Source organism: Lates calcarifer, linkage group LG24 (genome assembly GCF_001640805.2).
Source record: "Lates calcarifer isolate ASB-BC8 linkage group LG24, TLL_Latcal_v3, whole genome shotgun sequence".
NCBI classification, from domain to species: Eukaryota; Metazoa; Chordata; class Actinopteri; family Centropomidae; genus Lates; species Lates calcarifer.
In genome coordinates this window covers 3,948,480-3,961,381 of record NC_066856.1, presented here as the reverse complement: position 1 = coordinate 3,961,381, position 12,902 = coordinate 3,948,480, and the positions used below count along the sequence as shown (strand labels likewise).

Below are 12,902 nucleotides of genomic sequence, written 5' to 3'. Positions count from 1 at the left end.
CACATTTGATATTCTTTTCTCATTATATTACAGCCATGAGGCTTCTCTGCCTGCTGCAGTTGGTCTGTTTGGCCAGTTGTACTGTTTCCAGGACAAGAGAGTGGGCTCTTCATGGTGCCCCCATGTTTGCCGACCTTACAGTTCATGAGCTGAAAGCTGTCCGGGCTTACCTGCATGGCATTCCAGAAATGGAGCTTACTGATGCACAGAACAAGATTCTGAAGAAGAACAGCATCCTCCTGATAGAACTCCATTTGCCAAGAAAGCATGAGGCCCTGAGAGCTCTAGACCGTGGACAGGCCAAACCCCCACGTCAAGCCCGTGTGATCATCCAATTCGGAAACCAGAACAAACCCAACATCACTGAGTATATTGTCAGTCCTCTGCCATTCCCAAATTCTCATGTAGTCAAGACCTTCAAGGGGGATAGGCCTGTCCTCTTTGAGTCAAGGCCTATTACTAATGTAGAGTACTATCATATCAATAACATCCTTGAGAAGATCACAACTAAAGCTCACAAACTTCTGTTTGAGACCACAGGAGGGTTTTCCTTCACTAACTGCTCTGATCGCTGCCTGACATTCTCTGACATAGCCCCCCGTGGGCTGGGTCCAGGTGAGAGGAGAACCTGGATCATGTTGCAAAAGTTTGTGGAGGGCTATTTCATCCACCCAGTTGGGTTTGAGGTATTGATCAATCATCAGGATCTGGACCCAGGAAAGTGGACTGTTGAAAAGGTCTGGTACAATAGCATGTACTTTGACAGTGTTGAGGATCTGGTAGAAAAATATGAATCAGGAGGTGTGGAGAAGGTCAAATTGCCTGATCATGATGAAAATGATCTCTTTTCCACCTACATCCCCCGGGGTCACAGCAACACTCCCACTAATATCCATGGACCAAAGCTTGTGCAACCTCAGGGACCTCGCTTTAACACTCATGAGAACTTTGTTGAATATGCTGGATGGTCTTTTGCCTACCGAGTCCGCTCAACAGCTGGGCTTCAAGTCTTTGACCTCCGTTTCAATGGAGAAAGGATTGCCTATGAGATCAGCCTCCAAGAAGCTATTGCCTTCTATGCTGGCGATACTCCCGCTGCAATGCAAACAAAGTATATTGATGCTGGCTGGGCGATGGGCAGCTCCACCTATGAGCTGGCGCCTGGAATCGACTGTCCAGAAATTGCCAAATTTGTTGACCTTCATCACTTCTTTGACACAGACAAACCTGTGCAACACAAAAATGCACTTTGTATTTTTGAGATGACCACTGCTATGCCTCTGAGAAGGCATTTCAATTCCAACTTCAGTGGGGGATACAACTTCTACGGGGGGTTGGAAAACACTGTGCTGGTGTTGCGGACGACCTCGACAGTTTACAACTATGACTACATTTGGGACTTTCTCTTCTACCAGAATGGGGTGGTGGAGGTAAAGGTCAGTGCCACTGGATACATCCATGCCACTTTCTTTACACCAAACGGACTTCACTATGGTACCAAGGTGTACAACTACGTGCTGGGTAACCTGCACACACACCTTATCCATTACAAAGTGGACCTGGATATTGCTGGTGAGTACTCTGGTACAGCCACCTAAATCTTTCTTTTTAAAGCAGTAACTGTTTCACTCTTTCTTTACCATTGATGGTCTGTACTTCAAAAAAAGGCTGAATGCAAGATCAGTGGAAAATCCAGCCAAATTTCTATGAATTACAGACATATTGGATGATTTTGTTCCCCACAGTTTTTGTCCACCATAACAATGCCTTTTGTAACAAGGTGGACAAGGTATAATGGATCAGACTTTCACAGAGGAGACTGGAGTTCACATCCTATCATAGCCCTACAATTAACATTTGCTATTTTATTAACTGTAAACACAGTCTCTCCCCACCCTTAATCATATTTTTCACTGGCCTAGTTCTACCCATACCTTAACCTGTAATGTATGTGCCATAACCACAGTTCTTTCCCATTCCTTAGTTGAAATGTGCAGACATCATAGAAAGTTAGAATATATTTAATATTGCCACTATTTGCAAAACAGTTGTGGCATTAAACATAATCTGGTGGTGTGCAGATTCCACCAATATTGACATTCATGTTTGGTGCTGGTCTTGGGAAAATCACATCACCCAAACTTTTTCAAAAACTTTACAAGAAAATGTGTTACAAGCATAAACCCACTGTGAAAATATTGGTAATATTGGTAAGTTCCCTTCATACCAAACTTAATACATAATGGTGTGTATTCTGAAGTTGTGAAGACAGTGAAATGAGGTGAAAGAAAGGGCACACAGGAACTGAGCTTTCAGCAAGTCTTTTATTGATGCCAATCCAGATAAAATCACTTTCTGGACTTCACCCTGTCATAAAGGAGACTCGACCTATCAAGAATGTGAGACTGGTCTGTTGAAATGTGCGATCAAAGCTATGTGCTATGCTTAAGTCAATAACTAAATGTTGTAAAACTGTCACCTCTACTACTTTTAGTGTATTCAAGCTGACTCTGCTGCATGCATATTGCTTCTCAACAAGCTGCTTACACCATGACGTCTAACTTCTGACAATTCTTTGTCTTTTCTGTGACACAGGTCGAGAGAACAGCTTTGAGTCAATAGATCTTAAATTTGTCAACTTCACCAATCCTTGGAGCCCGAAGAATTTCATTGTCCAGTCCAGACTCAGCAGGACAGAGCACAAGACTGAGCGATCTGCTGCTTTCCGCTTTGGCAAAAAGTTCCCTCGCTATGTGCACTTTTACAACCCCAATGAGAAAAATAAATGGGGGCACAAGAAAGGTTACCGAATTCAGTTTAACTCACATGCTCATAGTGTCCTTCCAAGGGGCTGGAGAGAGGAGAATGGCATCAGCTGGTCAAGGTAATAAAAATATTTTCCCACTATGTTGCTATGTTTTGGTAAAGTAAAAAGTAAAACAATCAAACCCCATGTACCATGTTTTTATGATTGCCACCATTTCCCCCAGATTCTGTCATATATTTTGGACACATCTCTTGTAGAATTTTGTTTCTGTTAATCTGAGCAAAGTTTGCACACATAACATGATTTGTGTGTAATGATTGACCCCACAGAGGATCAGTGGAGTTGAAGAGCTTAATCTCTGGATTAGGAGTGTGTTTAGAAATCAGGTCAAAGTAGTAGTAGTTATGGTTTGGGAGTCAATGACGAACACTGAACAGTCACAGTCAGTAAAGTGTTTGTAAACCATATCAATTTTAAATGCACAAAAATCATTTGCATTCTCTCTCATAATAAAACAAAAGTTAAAATTTAAAGCAGTCAGAGTCAGCAGACCTGATAATTTATTAAGTGTGCGGACTATCAACCAAGCCATCATCCAAGCTGTGGCAGCAAATCAAATTCTTCAGGCAGCAGGAACAATATCCACTGGCTAAAAGGCTAACAAACACTAAGTCTACTGTCTGACTCCGGTACATGAACAAATGTGACAAGTCCTGAGTTCCCAGTCAGTCTCTTCAGTATTCACCATCATCATTATACAGGCTAGAGTTCAAAATGAATACCACAGGATGGTAAACATTTACCACTCAGTGAAAACCTGCTCTGATAGGTGAGAAAAGCTAAACTTTGTCACACCGTATGAGAGTCTGTATCACTGTTTAAGGTTGTAATGCTACCATTTATGCATACCAGTACAGACCTGGTACGAATCAAACTCACAAAAAATCAGTAGAACCCTCCACCACTTGCATGTCAACAAACTTAACATTAATGCTGATGTTCCTGGGCGATCAGTATGTTAAATGCTAAAATAAGTTCTGTTTGAAATGATTAATTGGCAAGAGACAGTTGTGCAGTTTCTCTGTATGAATTAATTTGTCTCTGAGCTGTCAGAATGACATGGTAATATAATAAAATGACTGGTGAACGGTTTCTTTACAGGTATCCTCTGGCTGTGACTCGTCATAAAGATAGTGAAGCCACCAGCAGCAGCATCTACACCCAGAATGACCCCTGGGAACCTGTTGTGTCCTTTGAGGACTACATCCGCAACAATGAAGACATAGTCAACCAGGTACAGTAGTGAACATTAATATGCTGTAGACATATCTACATTCCCTCTCCATGTATATGACACATCCACAGTGTGTATCAATGCTCTTGGTCTCATAAAAAAACAAAGCAATTTTCCAAAAATGTTGAACTATTCCTTTAACCGAAAAGCCATTACACTGAAAAAATATATACAACACATACAATTTTAAACCATTCCATTATTTTCATTTTGCAACTAATAAGTACTGATAACTTGAAAATCAGTAAGAAAAGTTCACCCAGAGCTTTATAGCTTTATCAATACAATATCATCTCATGATCATCAACTGCAGTAGTACATCACATAGCATTGTTGTTACATGGTTTTTGAGATTTGGTGCGTCACTGACTATTAAAGCAAAATGGCAGGCACAATCCCCTTTTTACTGGTGCAAAGAGTCATGATTCATTAATAGGTGGCATTGTTTGTGATGTTTCAAAGAGAGTCCTGTAAATGTGGTTTACATTTCAGTGGTGTGGTGGTGGGGTATGGTGTTTCTCTGAGAGATTACGTCATTGGTTTATGTTTGCTATTCCTAAACAAATCTGTTGATTAGTTCCAGTTCTTCACCTTCGAGGCAACTCACAAATGCTGACATTTTCTTCTGTTAGCACTTTTAAATGGATAAAAACCATCTGTTCTGTGTCCTATTCTAAAAATTCCTATGTAATGTTTGCTCTCCTCTATGCAGGACCTGGTTGCCTGGGTGACCGTAGGCTTCCTGCATGTGCCTCACTCAGAGGATATCCCCAACACAGCGACACCGGGCAATGCTGTGGGCTTCTTCCTCCGACCCTTCAATTTCTTCAATGAAGACCCTTCGCTGGCATCCAAAAGCACCGTCATTGTCCGGCCGGGCCAGGATGGCAAGCTCAAGATCCAGAGATGGACACCTGAGGTCGTAGGTCACTGTGTGACCGAAGAACCATTCTTTTACAATGGCACTTATGCAGGAGTCTAGAGGTGTTTTACAAGTTTTATGGCACAAATCAGATTTTCACTTCATTTAGATGAATTGCAGAATAAGGATCTGATATGAATCACTGGACGTACATAGTCAAATTTATTCTCAGTAATATGACAAAGAGACAACTTTATGAGAATTTTTGCAATATTAAAATTCTCAAAAGAATTAATTGTAAAATGTAAAAAATAAATAAAGACCAATATTATTTTCAAAGGAAACAGGTGATATTGTGTGAAAGTTTTTTTTCATAAATGATGAGCTGCAGACTATACATTGCACAGTTTATTGCCCATTTTTCATGCATGTCTGACCTATTCTCTGTCCCTCTGCAATTCTGCTGCATCAAATTAAGAAAAATATGGACTCAAAACCCAGATCATACACATGCAAATGTTAATGTTAATGTGCCACGTCAAAGCAAACCACACATGTAACCTGGGTGGGGGAAGGGGAGGTAGTGTGGGGCATGTGGGGCCTTGAGAGCTCCAGTAATCCCATGCTGGGTCTCCGTGGCTGAGGTTTAGCAGCAGCAAGCATCCAGGATGCAGGATGCTGCGTATCCGCCCTGTGTAGGTGTCAACTTCTGTCCCTCAGCACGCTCTGCTTGCCAAGCTGGAGGGAATGTTTTTGCTAGACAGACAACAGGCCTTAAAGAGCAAACAGCCTGATTCCGGATCCTTCCCCGCAAACAGTCCAGGATACCACTGGTGGTGCCATCACCCGTGGAAACCCCTGCTGTCTTTACATACAGTGTGACAGAATGTACAGAATATCAACAGCACAAGTAACTGCTCTGTTCCTTATACACACATTCATAACATAGCCAGGTCATTCACACACAAAGATTTATATTTCAGAATAAACCAAACTGTTTTGACCAAATTGTATGTTTTTGGTTTTATTTTAATTGAAACTTTTCTGTATTATAACACTGATGATTAAACACGGGTCTATGTTTGCCAGCAAACTAAATATAACTTCCAAGGAGACAGGTGGATTTTGCAGTGGGAAAGTCAGTTTGTGTGAAGGGTAAATACGTGTTTTTGGAGTGGGGAAAAGGAATCCAGCCAACAACTGTCATCACAGTCTAAGAACCCCTTTTATAGGTGTGTGCCAATGTTTTACAGTACATTATAAAAGAGGGATCGTATGAGAGCTATGCACGCATTAGTGAATGGACGATGTTAGAGGAGGAGACAAAAAGACAATGTGAATTGGCTAACAAGCATTCCTATAGCTATTCCCATAGCAATGATGGTCCTGATGTTACATCTATAGGACAGTACTTAACATAACACAGTTAATTCATTCGAAATTGGTGTAGAAAAGTTTTACATGTAAAAAAAAACAACATATACAGAGTGTGAAATTTTATTTCACTCTGCTGCTCACACCCTCAAATAATTTAGTCTCCTCTTAAGATTCCAAGAAATGTTCAATCAAGGGCAGATGGATTAATCCAAGAGGCTTCTTCAGTTCTGACTGAGTGGTGGGGAAACCCAGGTATTTAACCTCTGTGGGGGGAGTCATGTGAGGCCAAGTACGAATGACTGTTAAATCTCCTGGGAAGGGATGATAGGATAGCATTTGTGGGTGGTGGATAAGTGGTGTCTTAGACCTCCCCCTCTGTTGAGGGGTATTTCTCTTTTTCTACATATATGGCCTCCTTCACTCCTCTTACAAATCATCTGTCACCGCTCACTATCTAAAATATGAACACTGTTGACATAGAGGGAATGTCCCCTATCTTTCGGGTGAGGATAAGGGTTGTTTAATGGTTGTTTATGTTACGTTTAAACAACCATTAAAACTCATGGCTCAACACAGGGGGGGGCAAACCGTCAGGTCAGGTCAAGACTCCACTGTTTGCCTACACCAGAGGAGGGATCATGATATGAGGTACATGTCTCTCAGAACTGAAGAAACCTCTTGGATGAGAGGGGAAATTTCTTCATTGCCCTTGATTCATCTTTTCTCAGAATACCATGTTCTGGATGACTGAGAATCCTCACAGACACCTCTCTTAAAATGTTTCTACAACCTTCTGTATATTCCGACTCAGTGAAAACATATGTTTATACGATTTAATACTGACAAACAACCAGTTTACATTTATGTAAAGCCATTAAAAGTTGTCTTACAAGACAGCACAGCATACATAGTGATTCTACATGTTTAGCAGGACACAAATGAGAAAAAAAAAAGACAATTATGTCGATATTTATACATTACCACAACAAATGTTTATGTATCTTTATTTATATTTATTAGTTTAACCTGTAATGGATAGATTATTGGGCCTGAATAAGAAGCCTGGGGACTTAGATGGTAAATTGGTGCCACCTAGTGGTTTCTTGAATAATTGTTTGATCCACTCAGATTATCAATGGTCACTCAGTTATTAAAACAACTGTGCACTTCTGTGGCTCTGGAGAGGCTTCCCACAGTCTGAGAAAATAGTCAGAGTTCAGTTTACTTGTGCATAAAATGACAAATAGAACTGAGATAGAAACAGACAAACAAAAATAGGGGTTCGCTGGGCTGGGAGGGTGTTATCAAGTTGCTCTACGGAAAGTTAGGATGCATTCGTTCATTCTTCCCACCTTACTTTCTTAGTTTATCTTACCCCTTCTATTTCCAGTTGTGCCTTTGCTCTAATCATCCATGTTATTACCAAGAGATGATGGACCTTCATTAATTTAAACCTTTGTGTGAATCTCTCACTATAACTTGGGTATGGAAATGTCACATGTGTTTGAACAATCTGATAGGGCAACACTACATCCTGTTTGAGATCTTGAAAGACCCAGCTACAAATATCATATGATGATGAATCAGAAAAACAGCAAAGTTTTTCCAGTGGTGAATACTAGAGAGATGTCACAGTAAACACATTTGTACTGAGGGAGTGTATAATTAGACCAGATGTCCAGCAGCTGAAGCAAGCTTGAGTGTTATTATTATTATTTCCTGCCCTCTAAATCACACGTTCTTTTCTTGTAGTCTGTGTTGGAGGGTTTAATGACTGATGTCATCTGTTCCCACATAGTGCCTTCTTATGTCTCAACACCACACTGTGTAGGACATTATGTGGTCAAGCTGGCGTCTGTGACTCTTGTGAACAGGATAACAAGAAAAATACATGGCAGAAACTTCATACCTATGCCACAGGTACTCCATGTGGAGAAGGTGATCTGATTAGATTTTAAGGTACCTTTCAGAATAAATGTGCATATTAATGAATTTCCCAGAAATAGTGTTTAACACTTCAAAGCTATAAGATGCAAATTCCCAAGCTGCTAATGCCTGATGCTTTACTTACTAAATCCAATCTGAAATGACCCCCTGTATTCCACCAATCAAAAGCTGCATAATAAAAGTCTGCTCCTCCAAAGGAACAGCACTTTAAACTGACCAGTGCTATTTACCCTGCAATTAATTCCTTCATATCATGGCTAACTTTGATAATGGCAACTTTTTCTAAAAGTGATGTAAAAATATCAGATCACTTTTTCTTCTCCTGCACATTCAAGAAAAGATGAGAGAATATTTATGTTAGCGATATTTTCATGTGTAATTATTGGCTCTGTACTCAACGACAAAGATGCTGGATACTTGGAAATGTTTTCATTCATAAAATAAGACTCCTCAGGACTTTCATCTCCAAAGAAAACAGTTTCACAGGTCTATCTCTATGCTGCTTTGAACTTTATCCAGAGTAAAAATGCAGTATGACCTTTAGAGTTGGCAAATGTGTGTTGAGAACAACAATACGTGTTTTGTATTTATTCTAAATATAACATATTGTATTTCAATATGTTTGTCTCATTGTTCAAGGAAAAAGCAAATGATTAATACTGTAACAAAAAAAGGCATGGAGGGGACACAATATGTCATCATACAACTCTGTTTGACTTTCCAAATGTTATTGCACTAAAATGGATCAGATTCCGATAATAAAAGGAATAATTTCAGCGGGTGGTCTCTCGAGAGGAGAGGACCCGGAAGAGAGAAGAGTGAAGAGGTGAAATTACCTGCTGCTCTGTTACCAGTGTCTTGCAGCAGAGTGGTGAATATAACATGACTAGAATTAGTTTGATCAATCATCCTACAAGCAGGGGTGGTGGAGTGTACTTTACCATCATACAAGCCTGCCAGCATTTAGCCACTGTTCTTCTGCCCATGCAACAACTTATGCACCTCAGTGTAGATTTCTTATCTGGCAAATGAAATCCCTGATAAGAGTCAGTATAGAATCCAACTGTACCTGCTCATAATAGTCTCCCATGACTAGAATAAGGCCAGCAGCAGGCCTTTGTTTTTCTCAGGTAAAACAGGGATGTTTGTGTGGCACAGGATTCGTTTGTTCTCTGTGCTCTGACCTAATCCTGTCCTAAGTCATGCTCCCATAGCCAGTCTTCCAGAGTCAGCTAAATATTACATGAGCAAGTTCTGGTTCCTTCTACCCTTAATTCATATGACTTTGCTCTTCAGGATGTTTGCCTCATTCTTTTTCTCAGTCAGCATGTCATTCATTTCATCATCACATCTGTTTGTACAGTGTTGTCATTCACCACTGTAGACATGTAAGAAATTTAATGTCTCCATATATTTGTAGTTTGGTTGCCGGGATTCAGTTCAATACAAGATCCTGTGATCCCTGTTTCCCAAGGCAAACAGCCACATTAATATAATGTCATAGCTTGAATAACAACACAGCAACTTAAGTTTAAAAGTATTCCAATAGATTTTATGTTTGGTGTCAGAAATGTCATATTGGTTTAAAACTTGCTCCTTGCTGAATTTTTTCCTGCTTGACACAGACCACAGATGGTCTTCAGGTGGTTAAACATGATCTGCCCTCATATCCATATAGAATACTGAGAGATAGAAGAACTGGAGAACAAGAGGCAGTGTGAGAGGTGTTTTTCCAACTTTTAGAAATTCTGTCCAGCTATTACAAAGAATTCAGGCTGGTGTGTGCATCTCTATAATATGCATCTGCAGAAAGAACACATATAGATGGTTTAAAATCATATTTCTGTTTTCTCGTATCTGATTTTCTGACATTTTGGATTCAGTCATTTAAATTTGAATGATTAGAGGTCATGATTGAAAAGCAGATTTTTCTTCTGATGATTCTTCTGCACATCAAAGTGAGGATGAGGAATGAATGAATGAATGAAATGAGGAATTGTGTAGTTGTAACTTATAATAGCCCTCTGTCAGTTTAGAGTTGTGTATTAGAGTGATGTAAATAAAGACTATTATTCATTGGACAATAAAGTTCCCCATCGAAACCCTTATAATACTAGTCTACTGTGCTTTTAAAACTCATAATATGTGGTTATTCCTGAATATAAAATGAATCAGAATCAGAGTCAGAAAAATGTATTGATCCTCACAGGGAAATAAGTACAAACAGTAAAAATGCTAATAACAAATACACAATAAGTGAACAGAAAAATGTAAAAATGGTGACTTGTTTCTTCTTCTCTAAAAGACAAAGAGAAACAGAGACAATCATTAATAACCAGAAGAATTATTCAATTGTGTAAGAATTGTTATAATAATAAGTAATTGTAATAACTAATAATAAAGTATACTAATCTTTTGAAATAAGATGGTTGACAGGACATCTCTCTCTCTCTCTCTCTCTCTCTCTCTCTCTCTCTCTCTCTCTCTCAAAGACAAATAGAAAAGAAAAAGGAACAACAATTAATATTTTAGCAGTGATATAAACATTAGAGCCACTGATGAAAATAGAAACTCTGATAAAAACATGAAATAAATGTATACTTATCTTTTCAGAAATGAGATGGTTCACAGTGAATTGTCTCACTCTGTCTCGTCTCCACTCCTCCTCTCTCTATAAGACAACGGACAGATAAAGAGGAAATAACAGTTAATAACTTGAACAATGAGGAAAACAAAAGAACAAGTCATGAATAGTGAAACTCTGATAATCTCATAGAATAAATGTTCACTCATCTTTTTAAATGTGAGAATTGCCAGTGCATGGTCACCCCTCTCTTCTCTCATCCTCTCCTCTCTCTGTACAAGTCAAATGACAAACAGGTGGAAATAAAGTTAATAAACATCTTCAGCAAGCAGAAGAACATTTGATCACTATATAACTATAGTGACTCACTATATGAATTCTGATCATCACAAATAATAATAAAAATGTACTGATCTTTTCAAATGAGATGGTTCTTCTCCTCGTCTCATCTCAGCTCCTCCTCACTTCCTCTTTCACTAAAGGACAAATGGCAAAGAAAGGGGGAATAAGAGTTAATACTATATTTAGCAATGATAGAAACATTAGAGCCATTGATGAAAATAGAAACTCTGATAAAAACATTAAACTAAATCTAGACTTATCTTCACAGTGTCTCTCCTGTTGTCTCCTCTGCTCTCTTTTCCTCTTGTGTCATTTAGTCTTTATGAAAACAGATGAAGGGCAACAGTTAACAGCTTGAAGTTAAATAGATAAATAAATATATGATGGTGAGAATAAAACTTCAGATAACAGCAGAGAATAAATATATACTCATCTTTTTAAAACCCCTCTTGTTTCCTCTCCTTGTTCTAAAGACAGATGACAGACAGAGAGAATAACAGTTAATCATTTGATCAATCAACATCAGACTTACTAATAAAAACACAAACTCAGGATATAATAGTATACTTATCTGTGTAAATGAGATGGTTCACAGCGAATTGTGGGAGCTGGCAGAAGTGTGACTGTCTCCTCTTCAGTTCAGGTCACTTGTGTTCAGTCCAGCTCAGTTCTGCTCTATTCTACTGTGTTCTGTTCTGCTCAGTTAAGCTCAGTTCAGTTCCATTCTGTTTTGTTGGGTTCTGTTCTCTCTCTTAAAGACAAACAACTGATGAGGGAGAAACAGTTCATACTTTGACGTGTTTGTAATATTTCAGAAACACCTGTCACTACTGTCTGACACAGCCTCACTGCACCATAAAGACTGTGGATTTAACTGAGTGGTGACATTAATGATAACGTTAACTTTAATTAAATAACAATTAATCAAGAAAGACCTGCTACAACACAACACATTCAACATTTAGATTCTCTGTAAAGGGCTACTTACCACTCTGTTCATTCTTGGTGATGTCTCAAAGCAAAGTTGATCTTTATTTAAAACTAAACACATCTTGACTCCCAGGTTTCCATCAGTGTTTATCTCTCTGTCCACTGCTGACTGTTCCAGTTAGCTGGCAGAGAAGTACAGGTGAAGTTAATATCATCACTGGCTTCTATCAAACTGTTCCTGTCCTCTTTCTCCTCTTCTATCAATGCAGGACAGTACCTGGAGCATGATTAGATGCTCAGACTAACTCTGAGGAGTAAAAATAATAGTTTTGTTAACCTGCCAGACACAGAACACAAACATGGTCAGTCACATTTACAAGGCAGCTTCTGGACCCACCCTCCCTGTTCTTCCTCTGTGTCTGAATCTTTGCACACGTGTCCGTCTGCTGTTCAGTCCGCTCACACTCCTAGTGGTTTGTCAGCTCGGTGCTGTCAGAGCAGTACATAGGGGAGACAGCCCTGGTCACAGTCCTGGACTGGTGTAAAGTGGTAGACAGGGACTGCACGGTCGGTTCCGAGCACACATGCTATCATGGTTCACATTATGTGTGGCAACGTAGAGAACAAAAGGGTGACGTGAAGAGGAATATGGATCAGATTGTATGATAGTGAACAAGTGAATGACAGATAGACACTCTGAGCACAGGCACACTGACTCTCATCAACAGACAACAGCTTATATAGCAGCATTTGGGTCGTAATGTGTTTAAAGAATAAAACAATAATAATAGATTTTTTT

General features: G+C 39.3%; 1 protein-coding gene across 1 annotated transcript; it reads left to right on the top strand.

Moving 5' to 3' along the window:
- Positions 1-5,931, top strand: aoc1 (amine oxidase copper containing 1). Its single transcript, XM_018673633.2, has 4 exons — positions 1-1,572; positions 2,596-2,884; positions 3,929-4,061; positions 4,774-5,931. The coding sequence occupies exons 1-4, from the start codon at positions 36-38 to the stop codon at positions 5,041-5,043; spliced, it is 2,229 nt and encodes a 742-aa protein (XP_018529149.1). The 5' UTR covers positions 1-35; the 3' UTR covers positions 5,044-5,931.
- The last annotated feature ends 6,971 nt before the right edge of the window (positions 5,932-12,902 follow it).

Excerpts from the sequence above, each read along its gene's own strand:
- aoc1 (XM_018673633.2), top strand. The coding sequence starts at position 36 with ATGAGGCTTCTCTGCCTGCTGCAGTTGGTCTGTTTGGCCAGTTGTACT. Across the intron at positions 1,573-2,595 it reads AGTGGACCTGGATATTGCTG|GTCGAGAGAACAGCTTTGAG; the intron begins GTGAGTACTCTG and ends TCTGTGACACAG. Across the intron at positions 4,062-4,773 it reads ATGAAGACATAGTCAACCAG|GACCTGGTTGCCTGGGTGAC; the intron begins GTACAGTAGTGA and ends TCCTCTATGCAG.